At 52.7% G+C, this 17,430-nt stretch overlaps 1 protein-coding gene across 3 annotated transcripts; it reads left to right on the top strand.

Moving 5' to 3' along the window:
- Window positions 1-123: 123 nt before the first annotated feature.
- TMEM25 (transmembrane protein 25) lies at window positions 124-17,050 on the top strand. 3 transcript variants are annotated; one of them, XR_012642516.1, is made up of 9 exons: window positions 124-422; window positions 2,499-2,628; window positions 3,079-3,390; window positions 6,471-6,761; window positions 9,147-9,255; window positions 11,594-11,725; window positions 11,892-11,922; window positions 12,646-12,746; window positions 13,026-13,103. XR_012642516.1 is itself a non-coding variant. In XM_074976846.1 (9 exons), exons 2-9 carry the CDS (start codon window positions 2,541-2,543, stop codon window positions 15,148-15,150), a joined length of 1,107 nt encoding a protein of 368 aa, XP_074832947.1. In that variant the 5' UTR covers window positions 124-422; window positions 2,499-2,540; the 3' UTR covers window positions 15,151-17,050. The 3 variants fall into 3 exon arrangements, 2 of the variants coding, with proteins under 2 accessions (XP_074832947.1, XP_074832946.1); XM_074976846.1 differs by lacking the exon at window positions 9,147-9,255 and adding an exon at window positions 15,077-17,050; XM_074976845.1 differs by lacking the exon at window positions 9,147-9,255 and adding an exon at window positions 15,077-17,049 and having other exon boundaries at window positions 13,026-13,112.
- The last annotated feature ends 380 nt before the right edge of the window (window positions 17,051-17,430 follow it).

Here is a 17,430-nt window from a genome sequence, read left to right as displayed (position 1 = left end):
TCCTGGGTCCAGGGTTCAATCCCCTGCGCTACCCCCGACTCGCTGGGGGACCTGGGCCGAGTCCCTTCGAGCTCCCGCCTGTGGGGCTGGGTGCAGAGCCAGCGCCTCCCGCCAGGGGCCGCCCTGGGCCCGCCGCCGCCGGCCGGGGCTGAGCGCCGGGAGCGACTCGAGGGCGCCCTGGTGTGTCCGGCGCCCGCCGCCGCCAGGGCCCGGCCGAGCTCCCGCCCCAGCGCTGCCCCCCACCCACCGGAGGCGGCGCTCCCGGGCCCGGCTCGACCCCCGCTCCCGGGCTGTGGCCCTGGCGAACCTGCCGCGCCCCGCGGCCGGGCTCAGCGGCTCTCGAGCGAGGCCGGGACTGCAGCGGGCGGGCGCGGAGCCAGCCGCACCCTGGAGCCGGCCCCTGCGGCCGCCGCGTGAGCCAGGTAACCGAGCGGGCCGGGGGCTGCTCCGCACGGCCGGGCTGACCGGGGCGGGGGGGGTGAGGGAGAGGCCCCCCGGGCGTGCAAGGAGTGTGTGCGCCTTCCCGTGCCCCGGGTGTGCAAGGACTGTGCGTGCCTTTCCACCCCCCGGGTGTGCAAGGACTGCGTATGCCTTCCCGTGCCCCGGGTGTGCAAGGACTGTGCGTGCCTTTCCACCCCCCGGGTGTGCAAGGACTGCGTATGCCTTTCCACCCCCCGGGTGTGCAAGGACTGCGTATGCCTTCCCGTGCCCAAGGTGTGCAAGGACTGTGCTTGTCTTCCTGTGCCCTCTGGGAGTGCTAGGAGCGTGCATGCCTTCCTGTGTCCTCTGGGACTGTGTGCGCCTTCCTGTGTCTCCCTTGGTGTGCAAAGACTGTGTTTTTTCCCCTGTGCCGCTGGGTGTGCAAGGATGGTGTGTGCCTTCCATGTCCCCCAGCCCCATGGTGCGCAAGGACTGTATGTGCCTTCCTGTGGCCCACCAGGGTGTGCAAGGACTGTATGTAGTTTCTCTTGCCCCCCTGGGTGCACAAGGACCGTGCGTTCCTTTCCCGTGTCCCCCCCCGGTGTTCCTGCTTCTGTGTGTGCTTGTGAGCGAGCCCTGCATACGCCTGCCCACTAGTGCCTGAACCCTGCATGTGTCTGCATGTGTGAGAGACCTGTGAGCTCCTGTGTGTCTCTCTGTGTATTCTGTCTGTGCCTGCCTGTGCCCCTGGAGGAGTCCGGGGGGGGAGAAAGGGGACCGTGTGCCTACCTGTGCGGCCCCCCCATGTGTGCAAGCTCAGTGTGTGCTTTCCTGTGCCCTCTCGGTGTGTCTCCCCCTGGGTGTGTCAGCCCCCATCTGTGCCTGCCTGTGCCCTTGTGTAGTCCTTGTCTGTGCCCACCAAACAGCCTGTGTGAGCCCTGTCCATGACTGCCTGCCATGGGCACAGGGAAGGCAGGCACTGTGGGGCGTTTGTTATGACCGGCATTTGCAGTGTGGACGCCTGGCTTGGCTGGGGTGCGCCGGGAGGTGATGCTCAGAGTGATGGACTGGGCTCTGCAGGTCTCCAGGTTGTAGCAGGGGCCACATAGCATTTATTCACCCACCAGTATCAGTGCCCCAGCGACAGCTGGGGGAGAGCTGCCTGGTCAGATGCATTGGACTATTCACCCAGCTAACACCTGGGGCAGCCTTCACCCTCGCATGGCCACAGACCCACATTCACTAGTGCGGGGGGGTCCGCCAGAGCGCACGTGATGAGTGGCATCACCATGGCATTCAGATACTGTCTGTCATAGGTCTCTGAAAACATCCCTTCCATGTGTAGTGGCAGTCAAAAAAGCAAACAGCTTGTTAGGATAGAGAATGAGAGAGAGAATATTTCATTGCCTGAACGCAGTCCCTGGTGCGCCCACATCTTGAATACTGTATGCAGATGTGGTCACCTCATCTCAAAAAAGATATATTGGCTTTGGGAAAGGTTCAGAAAAGGGCAACACAAACAATTAGGGGTTTGGAACAGGGGCCAGCTGAAGGGAGATTTAAAAAGGCTGGGATTTTTCAGCTTAGAAAAGAGACTAAGGGGAGATAGGGTGGAGGTCTGTAAAATCATGGCTGATGTGGAAAAAGCGAGTAAAGAAAAGTTACTTACATGTTCCCGTGATATAAGAACTAGGGGGTCACCGAATGAAATTAATGAGTAGCAGGTTTTAAACTAACAAAAGGAAGTTTTTCTTCACCCAACGCAGTCGACCTGTGGAACTCCTTGCTGGAGGAGGTTGTGGAGATCAGAACTTTAACAAGCTCAAACCAGAACTAGATAAATTCATGGAGCTTAGGTCCATCAATACTAGTTAGCGAGGCTGGGCGGGGATGGTATCTCTAGCCACTGTCTGCCAGAAGCTGGGAATGGGTGACCAAGGGGTGGATCATTTGATGGTCACCAGTTCTGGTCACTCTCTCTGGGGCACCTGGCATTGGCCACCATCGGCAGACAGGACACTGGGCTAGATGGACCGTTGGTCTGACCCCGTGTGGCCGTTCTTATGTCTGACTCCTAGCGCTGGGGCATTGGTGAGACTGGGGACCAGACTGGAGCACAGATGGGGCTCCCCGGGAACCTGGCCAGCTGCCATGCCGCCTGCTCTCATGCGCTGCTGCTGTTGCACATTGGGGTACTGGTGCAGTCAGGTAAGTAAGGCCCTTCCATGGAGGAGAGTCCCTGTCCCTGTGTGGTGCTGGGCAGGTCTGGCTCCTGTGCATGGGGTGCCCATGCAGTTTTGGGGCTGGACTTGACCCCTTTCTCCATCCCAGCTTGCAAGGGTCCCCCTCAAACTGAGTGAACAGGCACCAGACCAAGCTCCCTGCTTCGGTGAGGGAAGTGTTCCTCCCCTGGTGTGCTGCAGCCTCCTGTGCCTAGGATGGCCTGAGTCCAAGCCCCCTCACTGCTGTCTTGGTCAGTTCGGAGCAGCCCAACTTAGACTGAGGGTCTCCAGGGACTTGTTCCAGCTGCCTAGGGCCAGTTTCTGGGTTGGGGAACTGGATTCCGGGGGCGTCTGGAGCAGGGGTAGGAGGGGACAGGATGTTCTCCGGGCTTGAGTGTGCTGCTTTGATGGCTTTTCCCTCCTGATTGCCTGGCAGGGACTGGGGAGCCAGATCCCAAGATCAATGGGCAGTCGCTGTTGGTGAGCACCATGCAGGAGGATGAGAGTCGGGACTTCACCTGCCGGGTGGATAGCTGGCAGGCTGCGCCCATGCTCACCTGGTACCTGAACGGCAGGAAGCAGGAGACCAATGGTTCCACGGTGCTGAGCACCTTGGCTGAGGCCTTTGAGCAGAGCTCCAGCACCTTTACTGTGACCGCGCAGCGCGCAGACCGGGAGCTGAACTGCTCCCTGACAGACCCGGCCTCCGGCAAGACCTCCAACGCCTCTGTGCTCCTCAACGTGCAGTGTAAGCGCAGCCCCTTGGGCTTCACCAGGCTTCCTGCTCCATATGGGCTCGGGCCCTTAGCAGGGGAGAGACCATGAACTCGGACGTGGCACGCTCCCCAAACGCACTCCTTAGGCCCACTTGCCAGCCCTGCTATTCCAGCCCTGTGCCCCCTGCCCCGTCACAGCTCCGCTAATGTCCATGTCCCCTGGCTGGTCCAGTCCCACTTCTCCCCTCCCTCTGCCTGTGCCCCTCAGTCCTGCCCGCACTGTCCCAGCCCTTCCACTTTGCTCCCCCCTTAGCTGCTGCACCTTAGTCCCGACTCGCAGCTTTGAGTGCCCCAAGCAGCGGCAGCTGGTCATAGAGAGTTCTGGGGTTGACGCAGTATCTTGGGCACTGTGGGAACAAAGTCTGGCTGCCGTGTAGACTCAGGCAGGAGGGTTTATTACGCCCAGCGCTGGTGGATGCCGCCTTGCCTGTCAGGCTAGGCTCAGTGAAGCACTGGTGAGCAATAGGTTACAAGTGATTTTATAGGCTGTCGATGGGCGGTGAGAGGTCCCGGCCCCCGGATAGGAGCTGGCAGCAAGACATGATGAGCACAAAAAGCCGTAATTTACATGCAACATTTTAGACAACACACAGACGGTTTTTTCTTTAGTCATTTGTTTAAACAATATATGCATTGGTTCTTTGAAGGGCTTAACAAACATGCAGACAGGTGATCCAGTGGATATAGTATACTTAGATTTCCAGAAAGCCTTTGACAAGGTACCTCATCAAAGGCTCTTATGTAAATTAAGTTGTCCTGGGATAAGAGGGAAGGTCCTTTCATGGACTGAGAACTGGTTAAAAGACAGGAAACAGACAGAGGGTGGGCAGAAATGGTAAATTTTCTGAATGGAGAGGGGTAACTAGTGGTGTCCCCCAAGTCCTAGCACCAGCCCTGTTCAATTTATTCATAAATGATCTGGAGAAGGGGATGAGCAGTGAGGTGGCAAAGTTTGCAGATGACACTAAACTGTTCAAGATAGTCAAGACAAAGGCAGACGGTGAAGACCTTCAAAAAGATCTCATCAAACTGAGTGACTGGGCGACAAAATGGCAAATGAGATGTAATGTGGGTAAGTGTAAGGTAATGTGCACACTGGAAAAAATAACCCCAGCTGTGCTTACAATATGGCGGGGGCTAATTTAGCTATAACTAATCAGGAAAGAGATCTTGGAGTTATTGTGGATAGTTGTTCGAAAACATCCGTGCGGTGTGCAGAGCCAGTCAAAAAGGCAAATAGGATGTTAGGTATTATTAAAAAAGGGATAGAAAATAAGACAAGGAGTATCTTACTGCCCCTGTATAAATCTATGGTACGCCCACATCTTGAATACTGTGTACAGCAGTGGTCTGCTCACCTAGAAAAAGATATCCTGGCACTGGAAGAGGTTCAGAAAAGGGCAACTAAAATGATTAGGGGCTTGGGACAGGTCCTGTATGAAGAGAGGCTAAAAAGATTGGGACTTTTCAGTTTAGAAAAGAGGAGGCTGAGGGGGGACATGATAGAGGATATAAAATTCTGACAGGTGTGGAGAGGGTGAATAAGGAGAAGTTATTTACTTGTGCCCATAATACAAGAACTAGAGGACACCAAATGAAACTAATGGGTAGCAGGTTTAAAACTAATAAAAGAAAGTTCTTCTTCACTCAGCGCATAGTTAATCTGTGGAACTCCTTGCCAGAGGAGACTCTGAAGGCTGGGACTATAACAGAATTTAAGAAAGAGCTAGATAAATTCATGGAGGTTAGATCCATAAAAGGCTATTAGCCAAAGGTAGGAATGGTGCCCCTGGCCTCTGATTGTCAGAGGCTGGAGATGGGTGGCAGGAGACAAATCGCTTGATCATTGTCTTGGTCCACCCCCTCTGGGGCGCCTGGCACTGGCCACTGTCAGCAGACAGGCTGCTGGGCTGGATGGACCTTTGGTCTGACCCAGTATGGCCGTTCTTATGATTCTAGTCCCACGTATGTATCCATGGGCGTAATGAGCCCTTTGTTCAACTGGGCATGATCCACAGGTCCATATCTGAAGGAGTTAAAATAAAACGAGAGTACATAACAGACATCACTTATTTGTAGCACACTGTTCTTGTATCCAGGCCCTGGGTTAGTGAACTAGGGAAGTGTCTTGTAGAGAATACTGAAGGGGAGGAGGGTGGCTCATCCCTGGCAGCTCAGACTTGTCTTACAGACTTTGGCCTTGGCCTTGGAGCACAGCTGCTGTGGTTATTAGCTCTTTCTCCAGACGATGGGAAAGCTCAGGTCTTGCTTGTAAGTTCCTCCTCACACGAGGTCTATTTGTAAACCAGGATACATGTTATGAGTGAGTTAGGTCTTATACCAGACTATGGAATTAGGCATAAGAGTGAGGGGTCTTAATAGAAACCATAATGTGCATCACGAATTTGGGAGTTTCACCCTACAGGCTGCACCATATGCATTTCCCTAGAGGCATGAGGAGGCATTAGATCCAGCTCCTCTGAATGGAGATGCTGACGAGAGATGAGGCGCTCTCTCAGCTGGCTCCTGTGCAGGTAGACAGGGTGGTCTGGGGGAGAACATCCCACCCTCCCATGCTTTTGTGTCTGAACCAAGGAGCAGCTAAGGCTGGCGCTGGGTGGGAAGGGGTTAATAGTACAGTGTCCTGAGTGCTCTGTCCAGCTGCAAGGTGGCTGTCATTCTGGTTAGCAGCTAATTGGGGCCAGTGGGAGCTCTAGGAGGGATTGAGCCCCGGCAGTCAGATGTGCAGAGAACAGCAGAAAGTGACCTGAATCCATCACTAATGATGATAACGCCTCCTCGTTAAAGTGTGGCACAAACATGAAATTAGAGGTTGTCCCTCCCACTGATGAGACATGAGACAAAATTCAGCCCACAAGCCCCTGCCACAGCCAGGATCCTTGACCCCCAGATTCCTGCTATAACCCTAGACCCCAGACCCTGTCCCAGCTCTAACCACTAGACCCTGGTGCCTCTCCAGGGTCAGAGATCACTAAGTTCGCACTTGGGGGCCAGCTTTGTCTCATATGTATTTGGTTTGTTTCTTACCCAGTTAAACCGGAGATCATGAAGATGAATGCTAAGTATCAGGAGGCCAAGGACCCAGGGCTCTTCATGGTTCTCTTTGTCCTGGTGCGCGCCAATCCCCCAGCCAGCATCACCTGGATAGACCAGGATGGGCATGTGATGGTGAATACGTCCGACTTCCTCATCCTGGACACCAAGAGCTACCCCTGGCTGACGAACCACACTGTGCAAGTACAGCTCAGCAGCGTGGCCAAGAACTTCTCTTTCAGCGCAGCCAACAATGTGGGCATCACCAACTCCTCGATCCTGTCACCAGGTAGGTGGGACCCTCTGGGGGTTGGGCACATGTCATGGAGTGCGGGGGTCCCCAGGCTCTGCAGCCCGTCCGCAGGAAGGAGTGACTCTCACTCAGCAGGAGAACAGCGGGTTTGTTAGCCAAGAGGGCACAGCGTCGTACAGAGACAGCCAGTCCAATCCACTTTGGGGAGAGGAGGCCCCAAGGGGCCCCCTGAGCTAGGGCCTGGCCCCCTCCTCTCTCTCTCTCCCTCAGCCCAGACTAATGGCTTTTCAACTCCCAGTTCTAATTAAAAACCCTCAGGCTCCAGCTCCCCCTTTGTCTGCAGTCCAGAGGTATCACCTGGTCGCCTAGGTTACCGTCAGCAGGAGCCCCCCACCCTCTGTGAGCCACTCACATGTATCCCCCACTACATCACATCTCTCCCTCTTCCAGACTGAACTGAGTGGGGTCCCTCAGCTGGTGACCTGGGGAAGTTCGGGGCCATCCACCCATGACAGGGCATCGGCTGCACCCTCGGTGCTCCCCTTGATGTTACCACCTCCATGTCATAATGCTGCAGGGAGAGGCTCCACATCAGGAGCTTGGCATTGGCCCCTTTATGTGATGCAGCCAGGCAAGTCCCATTGGCTCCCTCCGGTTGGTTGGTCTCCCTGCTTTGGCCTCTGGTCCGTCAGCCACGTGCTCAAGTCGGGCAGGCAGAGCCCATACAGCTGCTCCAGGACCTGCAAATCAAACAGTTCCTCTCTGGTCTTGGGCCCTGCCCTGTCTGCCCACCAATCTGTACAGCTGCTCCAGGTAATGTTTGGAATTCAGTCACTGTCCGGTAAAGGAAGGTACAAATGCTTTCCACCCTTGGCATTTAGCCATACCACCAACATGGTTGTGAGCCTCAGTTTCCTTTTCCATGCCACACAATAGGTTTGGAATGTTCCTTCTCACTGAGAGGTTGCAAGACTAGTTACAGGGACCAATGGTGACATTTCAGAATTACAAACTCCTTCAACATAGAATTCATGCTTCTACATCAACGTCAACACATTGCATGGTTCTTTCAAAGCAGTCAGTACATGGTACAATTCTACAGCTTGTGGTAGCAGCACCCCCATTGGTTACAGCTGTCAGCGTGAGCAATTGTACATTTACGTTGCTCTTTGGTAGACCACAACCATGGCTGAACCTCCTGGAGATTCTGTAATATTAGGGTTAAATGGCTCAGGCTTTCCTTTGCACACCCAAGTTCTAATCTTCCCCCTTGCCCTGTGTGATGGGAATCTGGTCTCTCTGGGTGTGCCCTCCCTTCTAACAATGCCTAGGCCATTGCTGATGCTCTGGGAGGCTCCCTCCTCTCAGCCAGTCTGGAAATTTGCATTTTCTCAGATACCAAACTGCTGTCTGAAAGTTGCTTTGTGAGTCCCAGACGCAGAATCCATGTGAGGGAATCCCTGTTTACCCCTTACTGGCCCACCAGGCCCACAGCTCCTTTGTCCTTCCAGCTCCAGCTCCAGCCTCCCCATGGAATCAGAAGTGGAGTGCATCACAAGAATACAAGTGTTCCCAGCATCTGGAGATGGGGAATCGCTGGCCCTCTCTTGCATCCTACAGAGATTGACTGTGCAGCTGTTCTGCTCCACATACTTAGCCGCACAATGTTTTCTTTGAACCTGAGACCCATTCTGTTCACTTACTCCAGCGACCTGGCTCAGGACCACACTCCCAGTAAGCTGGTCACACCCAGTCACTTGGGTATCACAGGGCTGTTCACATTTTCTTACAGCTTTCACTTTACCTGGACCAGCTTCCAATCCCTGAGACACCTTTACACCATCTGCTCCGGACCCTTACAGAGCACAGCCAGTGGTTTCACACTCAGGCAGGTCCTGTGCATCAGGAAATGAGACAAACTTCTTCCCGAACAAACTGCTGCCTTCTACAGCAAGCAGCTTCCCTGATCGCTCTCCTTTAACATTCCCTGCAGTTACCACAGACTGCTCAGGGAAATTCCCGGGGGGAGCCCCTTCCTCAGAAGTTCCCTCAAACGACAATTGACCTCCATCTGGCTTTACAGGGGCCCTGCTCCCTTGGGCCACAGCCAATTCCTTCTGGCTTCAGCTGCACTCAGATCCAGCTCTGGGATCGTACCACCATTTTGAGTCACCCTAGGCTCAGGCAAAGAACTAGCTTCCCCAGAAGTAGAAGCACCTTCCTTGCACAAAAGACCAGCGTCCTTATCAGGGATGCCACTGCCCATCCCAGAGACATTCCCTCTGTTCCAGCCACCATAGCTGGATTCAGAGTCACACCTGGTGTGCTCTTTCGTGGTTCCCTCTCCAGCCACCACAGGCTGGGGGAGCCTTCCTCAGACAATGGACTAGTTTCCTCATTGGCACCTTTTTTCAAATGCAGGCCCCGCTCTCTGCCCAGGCACGCTGCTGCTGTTCAACACAGACAGACAACCGGAGACATTCTCCTCTGTCCCAGCCCCTCTGGCTGATCTCAGACACACGCCCAAAAGGTGAGCCAGCTTCTCTCACAGACAGCTTGCCATTCCCAGTGGACAGGCTGCTTTTCTGCACGGACACACAGGCACCCTTCCTCGGCCCAGGCCTGGAAAACTCTTCACAGACCTGTCCCGGCCACTAGCAGACTATAGGTTGGAATCGCTCCTTCCCTCCTTGAGCTGTGGCAGGCCGTTCGGTTCAGAGCTCCAGGCAGTCCAGGGTTCCCTGCCCCCATCGTGGCTCACCCCTGCGGGAGTTTCCTTAACCCTCAGCTCTGCCATTGCACATTCATGCTGCCGCTCTCTTTCTCACCGTTGTTGCGATCGTTGCATCTCAGTTCCATTTTCAGGCGCTGCCACTTCACAGTGGAGTTGCTGAGCAGGGTTGCAGACTCACAGGCCAATGCCCGCTGGACCCCAGGATTCCCGGGAGAATCCCTTCAGTGTGTCAGCATCCTTGTGGGTCACGCATTCCTGGGGGTTAGGCTGTAGGTCTCTGCGCCTTCTGGGACCGAGTCCAGTGCACTCCAGGAGTAACCCCTCCACAGATGTGACATCCCCTCCCAAGGACCACGACCACACTGTTTTGGGAAGAACCCATTCAGTGTGTCAGCCTCCTCGCCGGTCAGATGTTCCTGGTGGTTAGACGGTAGGCTCCTCCGCCTCCTGGGGCCAATTCTAATGGACTTCAGTAATTACCCCTCCTCGGGTGTGACACTCCAATTCAAGGACCACAACCACACTCTCTTGCCCCCCACAGACCCAGGAGCCAGCTGGTCCTCCTGCCCTAGCACCCCTGGAGTCAGTGCCTCTGATTACTGATAAAGTTTGCAGTTGACACAGGTATTGCAGGGAGGTAAATGATGAAGAGGACGCGTCACTGATTCAGAGTGAGGTGCATTCCTTGATAAACAGGTGCAAGCAAACATACTGCGAAGCGTGGAAGCAAAAGATGCAGGCTTGTAGGGTGTACGTCCAGGGTGGGAAGCACCCGCCGGGGAAGCAGGGACTCTGAAAAGTACGCGGGAGTCGTGGTAGACAGTCAGCTGAACAGGAGCTTTTTTAGATCTGGAGCAGTGGGTGTGTCCCACGAAAGCTCATCACTGAATAAATCATTGTGTTAGTCTTTAAATTGCTCCATTTCTGCTGCTTTGGTTTGTTGGAATACAGACTAACAGGGCTACCTCTGTTACCATTCAGGAGCTACTAGTGCCATGCTACAGCAAAAGAACTCGTGCGATCTTGGCATGTATACGGTGGGGGCTCTCGACCAGCAGTGCAGTCTTTTACTCAGTTGCGACTGCTGCTGGGGTCATGGCTCCTGTTCTGGTGCCAGCACTCAAGGAGGATGTTGGTAAATTGTAGCGGGTTCGGAGACGAACCATCAGACTAATTGTAGGGTTAGAAAACCTGCTTTATGGTGCTAGGCCCTAAGAGCACAATTTAGCGTAACAAAGATAAGGTTAAGGGAGTGACTTCATCACAATCCAGGACTGGCTGTTCAGTCTCGCTGAGAAAGGTCTGATGTGATCCCAGGGGTGGAAGTTGAAGCCAGACAGATTCCAGCAGGAAATCTGATATACATTTTTAATGGTGGGCCCCCCAGTACAGAAGGGATGTGGATGCACTGGAGCGGGTTCAGCAGAGGGCAACAAAAATGATTAAGGGGCTGGAACACATGACCTATGAGGAGAGGCTCAGAGATTTGGGCTTATTTAGTTTGCAGAAGAGAAGAGTGAGAGGTGATTTGATAGCAGCCTTCAGCTTCCTGAAGGGGGCTCTAAAGAGGATGGAGAGAGACTGTTCTCAGTAGTGACAGATGGCAGAACAAGGAGTAATGGTCTGAAGTTACACAGGGGGGAGGTGTAGGTTGGATATTAGGAAAAACTATTTCCCCAGGAGGGTAGTGATGCACTGGAATGTGTTACTGAGAGAGGTGGAGAGATCTCCATGCCTAGAGGTTTTTAAGTCCCAGCTTGACATAGTCCTGGCTGGGATGATTTAGTTGAGGTTGATCCTGCTTTAGGCAGGGGGCTGGACTCGATGCCCTCCTGAGGTCCCTTCCAGCTCTAGAATTCTATGATTCTGTGTGAGAGTAATAAATGTTTGGACCACTTTAGTAGGGGTCATGCTGGATTCTCTGTCTGCTCTGGGAATTATTTGGGGCAGATTCCCTGGCCTGCATTACAACATCGGAGTAGATGATCACAGCCTCTGGGCCTTGGTATCTACAACTCTATGATGGGGGAACTGCAGGCGTCAAACTGCTCTGGTGCCATATGGAAATGGGTGGTATAGGCCTGCTCATGCTGCACCTGGCGGTGTCTAATGGGGGTGGCTGGTTCTGGTGCAGGTCTCCTGGACACTCAGGTGGAGCTGCCTGTCCTGACTATCATTATTGGAGGAGCCTTGACACTGGGCACCCTCCTTTGCCTCAACACCCTCATCATCTTTGTCGTCTGCAGGAAGAGGAAGGAGGAATCAGGTAAGAGGGATGCATCCTTGCACAGACTGCCCTGGCTTTTACCTGGGCATGGGAGTGCACCCTCCCCTAGCACCCGGGTCACAGACCCCAGTGTCCCTGGGGCACCCAGCACTGTGTAAAGACCAGAATGCCAACTTTCCCCATACTGCTGTCTCTTCTTTGCCAGGGCTCTCTGGACCTACGCTGCTGCCTCTGAGGTAACTCGCCCCTGCCCCTCACCACGGGGTCCCTGTGCTGGCAGGGCTGAGTGGAGGGATAAAAGTGCCTCATCTGCCCTCCCCCCATGTCTGTGCCTGCCCTTTTAACCCCTTCACTGCCTTGACGGGGTAGTTTTGGGGAAGGTGAGGGGCTGCCTGAAGCACCTGGGGATTGGCTCAGCTTCATGTGGCAGCCCCTGGGGCTAGAATTATGGTCTTGTTGCAAGGTGCAGCTTCACAGCACTGGAGATTGGAGTCTTCTATGCCCAGAGCAGCGTAGCCCATGCAGCCACTCCTTGCCCTGCCCTGCATTGTGGAGACCTTGTGTAGAGGCAAGAGGAGAGCCTGATTTCTGGGGCCAGCTAGGGCTGACTGTAACTGAGGTCCTCAGGAGTTAGACTGACACCTGCCAACTCACTTCACAGAGCAGCCCAGCTGCTGTGTGCGGACATTGTCCAGTCCCTGCTGGGTTCTGCATCCCAGCCTCAGTCCGCCCACTGGAGAAGTGCTGGTTCCGTGGGGCGCTGATGCAGCAGCAGGGTGTTCCAAGGCCCTGCCAATCCTGCCCAGAATGAGCCATATCTCCTGAGGCAGAGGCATAGGCATGAGCTGGTGCAGCGGGGTGGGCTGGGGCCTCTGAGCATGGGAGAGGCGTGCGCTGCCGTATGTGCTGTGCTGCTGGCGCGGCCCCTTGCAGCCCGTTCGTCTTTGTTCTTGTTGCAGCGAGTCCAACAACAAGAAGTTGAATAGCATGCGACTGCCCCGAGAGAACATGTCTCTCCCATCCAACTTGCAACTCAATGACCTCACGCAGGAAGCCAAAGGTGCGTTCCCTACCAGAGCCAGGCAGCTTAGAGGGATGTCCCAGGGCAGCTGGGTAGGACTTCCCATCGACCCAGTGTGTCCTTTGCCCTGGGACTCTTCTCCCGCATCTGTCTGGAGCAGGAGGTTCCCTTTGGTTCTAGGGCTCTGCTCTGGGCTGGGTCCCTGCGGCAACTGAAGGGAGGGCTGGGGTGGAGTCCCCAGGTAGGGAGTCCCAGTTCTGATCAGGGCAGTGCGGACACGTGACGCCTTCTCACCTGAAACGCCTCCTTCCCTGACAGGCAGTCATGGAGACATGGAAATCCAGACCGAGTGGAAGGACAGCACCCTGTCAGAACCAGAGAACAGCCTGGGCCTTGGTAACAGAGGTAGCATGACTGCGAGGCAGGGCCCTGCAGAGGCAGGGACTGGATTTGGGAGAGATGGTTCTGTCCTGCGATGGACTAGTGCAAACTGCTCGCTGCTGGGTGCAATGTTAGCCCCACCCAGCTCTGCACTGGGGAGGAGGGGCGGCAGGGGGGAGATCAGGTGTAAAATGAGAGGGCAGCAGATGTGTGGGGATGCACAGCATGTGAGCTCAGGAGGATCATGCTGCCAGCTCTAGTCCCGGGGGACCTCTTGCTTTGGGTCAGTGCTAATGTGTCCTACAGGCAAGTATTAGATGAACAGCAAAGTATGTCTGGCTTTGTGAGCAGGAGCCCTCACTGAACCTGTGCTCTTCTGCACTCTGACGACATTGCATCCACCTTAGCCTCGTTTGCTCCTGGTGCCCTGGGAGAGGGCCAAAACCAGGAAAGTCACAGCTGTGTTTGGCAGCGGAGTGGGTCTGTTGGTCCTGGCAGGGGTTATGGGAGAGGCCAGAAGCGCTAATAATAGGAAGAAATGGAGCTAGTAAGTAGCACTGCTGCTAACCTTACAGGGTGAGAGATTCACAGAAGACAGCAAGCAGCCCTGTAACACCTTGAACACTAAACATTTCATACATTAGGTAGTGAACTTCATGGGTAAGACCCACTTCCGATGATGATGGGGTGAGAGATTGTTAGAGACCAGCCTAATCAGTGGCTGCCTCAGAAGAACTCAGTAGGGGTCCAGAACCTGTACTGGCTCCAAAGAGCAGGCTTTAGTGTAAGGTCACAGAGAGATTGTTTCTTGTGGCTGGATGGGAGAGTAAATAGCCAACTGGCAGAGCTCGCTGTGCGCATGCGCACAGCATAACATGCAATCAGCAGCTCTCACGCTGCATTCAGTTAAATCAGGAAACATTGATTTAAACAACTGATTTTATCTTCCTTTGCATTTGTACTTTTTAGTTCTTTTTTTCCTAACGAAGGACTGAATCTTGTTGGTTGATAACCATTAAAACATGTTGATTTGCAACTAAATGCAACAATTGCAATAGAGCAGATGCTTTTATTTTTTTTGTGCTAACCAGAAAGATGCTCTGTATCTGCATGTTTATTTAAGCAGATACACAGCTTAATATTCCACATTTATTGTTATGCTGGAAACCGGTGGATGACCCATTTCTTATTTACTTGATATTTTTATTTGTAATTTGCATCAAACTACTCAGATGGAAATATGAAGAAATTAAAAATGCATTTTGTTAATTAATTTAATGTTCTGAAAATGTAAGAAAAAAAGGTGATCAAGACATGTTTTTTATTTCAAACTAATCGATTATACCAAAGAATTATTTCTAGATAGTGTACTGAATTGTTTCTGATGACCATATCCTTCAAGGTTTGGAAACTAGTAGCTCTCATTCTCTCAAACCAGTTTATAGTTGTAGATTGTAAAACAAGCTTTCCTGCTTCTGTGGCTCCCAGTCAGTTTCTTAATTTTGAATTAATTAGTCATTTGACTGATTTTGTTGAATAAACTGAAGGAAATATTCTCTCTGCACCCACAGAAGAGGCTGCTGCTGTCGAAAGCTAGTTTAGCAGATCAAACTAGTTCCAATTCCGTAACCAGTGACTTCCAGCAGCTCAGTGGTTTGCCTTTCTTTAAGACTTGGTACTTATCATGTATTGCTTAATATTATCTAATTTACTTTAATAGATTATGGCATCTTCAGACCTCTCCCTCTGTAGATACAAAAAATGAGCTGCAAGTGGGGATGGGGGAGACTGGCTCTCGCAGGCAACTGCCAGAAATAGATTTTGAAATGACCTGAGGGTGGACGGGGGGGTGGGGGGGGCGTCCTTCAGTGAGCCCGAGAACAGTGCACCACATGCACACAGAAGCTCAATACAGCTGCATTTGCTGAGCCATAACCTGTGCTGGCTATGCAGTAGGGCCCTTGTAACGGGGTTTCTTTTGTCCCCAGGTTTTGTCCGTTTCCCGATGGTTGGGTATATTTACAAAGTGTCCAGCATGAGCAGTGACGAGATATGGCTTTGAATGTGGAGCTCCTGTGGGGTCAGGATTATCCCACGAGTCTTCTGGGACAAGTTCACTGAGCCATCTATCCATCCAGGAGCTGCCACTCTCCATAGAGGCTGCCTCAGGATCCCAGACAACACAGTCAGCCCAGAACAAGATCTGTGTGTAAGTGCCACTAGCGCTCCAGCTGAGAAAAGCGCAACGTCACCAATTTGCTGACTGCAGCTCCTCCACACCCTTCTGACCCAAGGAACTCTGGGCTCTTCAGCTCTCACACTGGTGAGTTTAGCAAGTCTCCCCTCAAACACCATGTGTGCTGGGGGCAGGTGGAGCACCAAGTGTGGGAATGGCCTGTGTCCTGCCCAAGAGCAAGAGGCGTTCATGTCGTCAACAGCTGTGCTCATTTCATCTCTCAGGCCGGGGAAGCAGCACTCAGCTCTGAATGGGTCAGGGCTGCATTCAGGTACTGCTGCACTAGGAACGGAAGAGTGTGAGCTAATGTCAGCATCTTGTGGGGGATGAGCAAGAAGCCTGGCTTGCTTAAACTCCGGTCTCCTTTAGTCTCAGATTCCCTCTCAGGCCTGCCCAACTTCCTAAGTTCAAAAACTTCCAACATGGCTCCCGCTTTTGGTGTCTAATTTGATTCCTGCTGACTTGTTTTCAGAAGGGCTGGTGCCCTCTGTACCCTGGGGAGTAGATGACCCAGAAGGTCAGGATCCAGGTATTCCAAGCTAAGCTTCAAAATTTAGGGACCACTTTGGAAAATGTGGCCTGTCCCCTTTTGTATATTGTATCCTACAGTAGAAGATGGAACAGACTTACCTCCCTATGGGGTGCCTGGGGAGAATCACTCCAGGAATGGCCTAGTGCTAAAACCTGTAATGGCAAGCACTGAGGTAGTTGTGTTTCAGCTGCTCTGTGAATGTGCGCCTAAAGTGCTTCCCAGCCCCATAATCAGAGTACAGTGATGAGCTGCTTTGGGGTATCTCCTCTACAACCTCTCTGGAAGAAAGGGCCAGAGGTGGTTTCTGACAGAAGCCCACAACTGTCTCCTGGGGAAGAACTAGAGTGATAAAAGCAAATTCTTATTCTTTGAAAAGGGCATTTAAGAAAGATGCATCCCTGCTCTGACCTCTTTATGCTCATGCAACTCCGCTGCAGTGTGGACATGTATTGGGTGTGCCAGAGGGTAGTTTCTTCACCCCTCTGAACCAAGGCACTACAGCACACTGCAAGTTTCTATGTAAACAACCACTGTTATTCTAGTCATCCATTGCAATAACTGATGTATTATTCCCATAGTTCAGAGCTGCTGCAGCACCTGGGCACCAGGATGGCTCTGATGATTTTAGCCTTTGCTTTGTTAGTGTCTTGCTACAGTGGCTGTCTCTCTTCATGAATGTGCATCTGGAATGAGCAACTCCTTTCTGGGAGACTTCTTTTTGTCACCCTTCTGTCATGCCAAGAAATCAACTTGATTGGGGCACCAGTGAATAAGCACAAATAGAGGTGCTGGTGCAAGTAAACATACATGGCCATTCAGGCTGACAGCCTCTGAGTAATACATTAAGCTGTGCATCAGATTATCTAGCAGCTGTTAGCTCAGTTGTTTTAAGATGCTGCATTGTTAGCTGAGGCATGTTTTTAATGTAACGTAGGCACTTATGAATAAAATCCTGTACTCAAAGTGGAATACAGTGCTTCTTCTAACTGAGTGCTGCTCTGTCTCTGGCATGAGTTCATGGGACTGATGGACCTACTTTGGCTTAGTCACTTTACTAGCTGATGCCCTGAGAGACCTTAAGTGGTCCATTCCCAACGAGCTCTTTCAGAGCACTGATGAATAGGTGAGCGGGTTAACTCAACAGTCTAGAAAATTCTTCCAAAAGCAATAAACCAAAACAACTATGTGTAGCAGTGGCCCGTTATTTCTGGTGTTCTGTCCTCTTCTCCCACTATGCAGGACAATACTGGGCCAAATTCTGATGGATGGTAGAAGTGTAAACCAGGAATACCTGTTGGATTTATGGTATGCTCACACAGATCAAAGCTTAGTTCCCTCATCTGTATCCAGAGGGTGATAATGGTGACATTGCATGTGTCAACTGATGCTACCCTCCAGAAACAAAGGGGACACAGACTCCACTCTTCCTTGATATGCAGTTATTGCCACCTTCTCTCCCCTCTTGGCCCCCTTACATTTTCTCCCTTGAGTGGCTGCTACTGCCCTTTTGATGCAGTGCAGACGCCCAGCCAGAGCACTTCCTTCTTGTCAGTTGGTTCCAGGGACAGTTCTTC

This window comes from Carettochelys insculpta, chromosome 25 (assembly GCF_033958435.1).
Source record: "Carettochelys insculpta isolate YL-2023 chromosome 25, ASM3395843v1, whole genome shotgun sequence".
Lineage (NCBI taxonomy): Eukaryota > Metazoa > Chordata > Testudines > Carettochelyidae > Carettochelys > Carettochelys insculpta.
The sequence above is the reverse complement of the archived record's forward strand: the minus strand, read 5'-3'. Positions and strand labels throughout refer to the sequence as shown.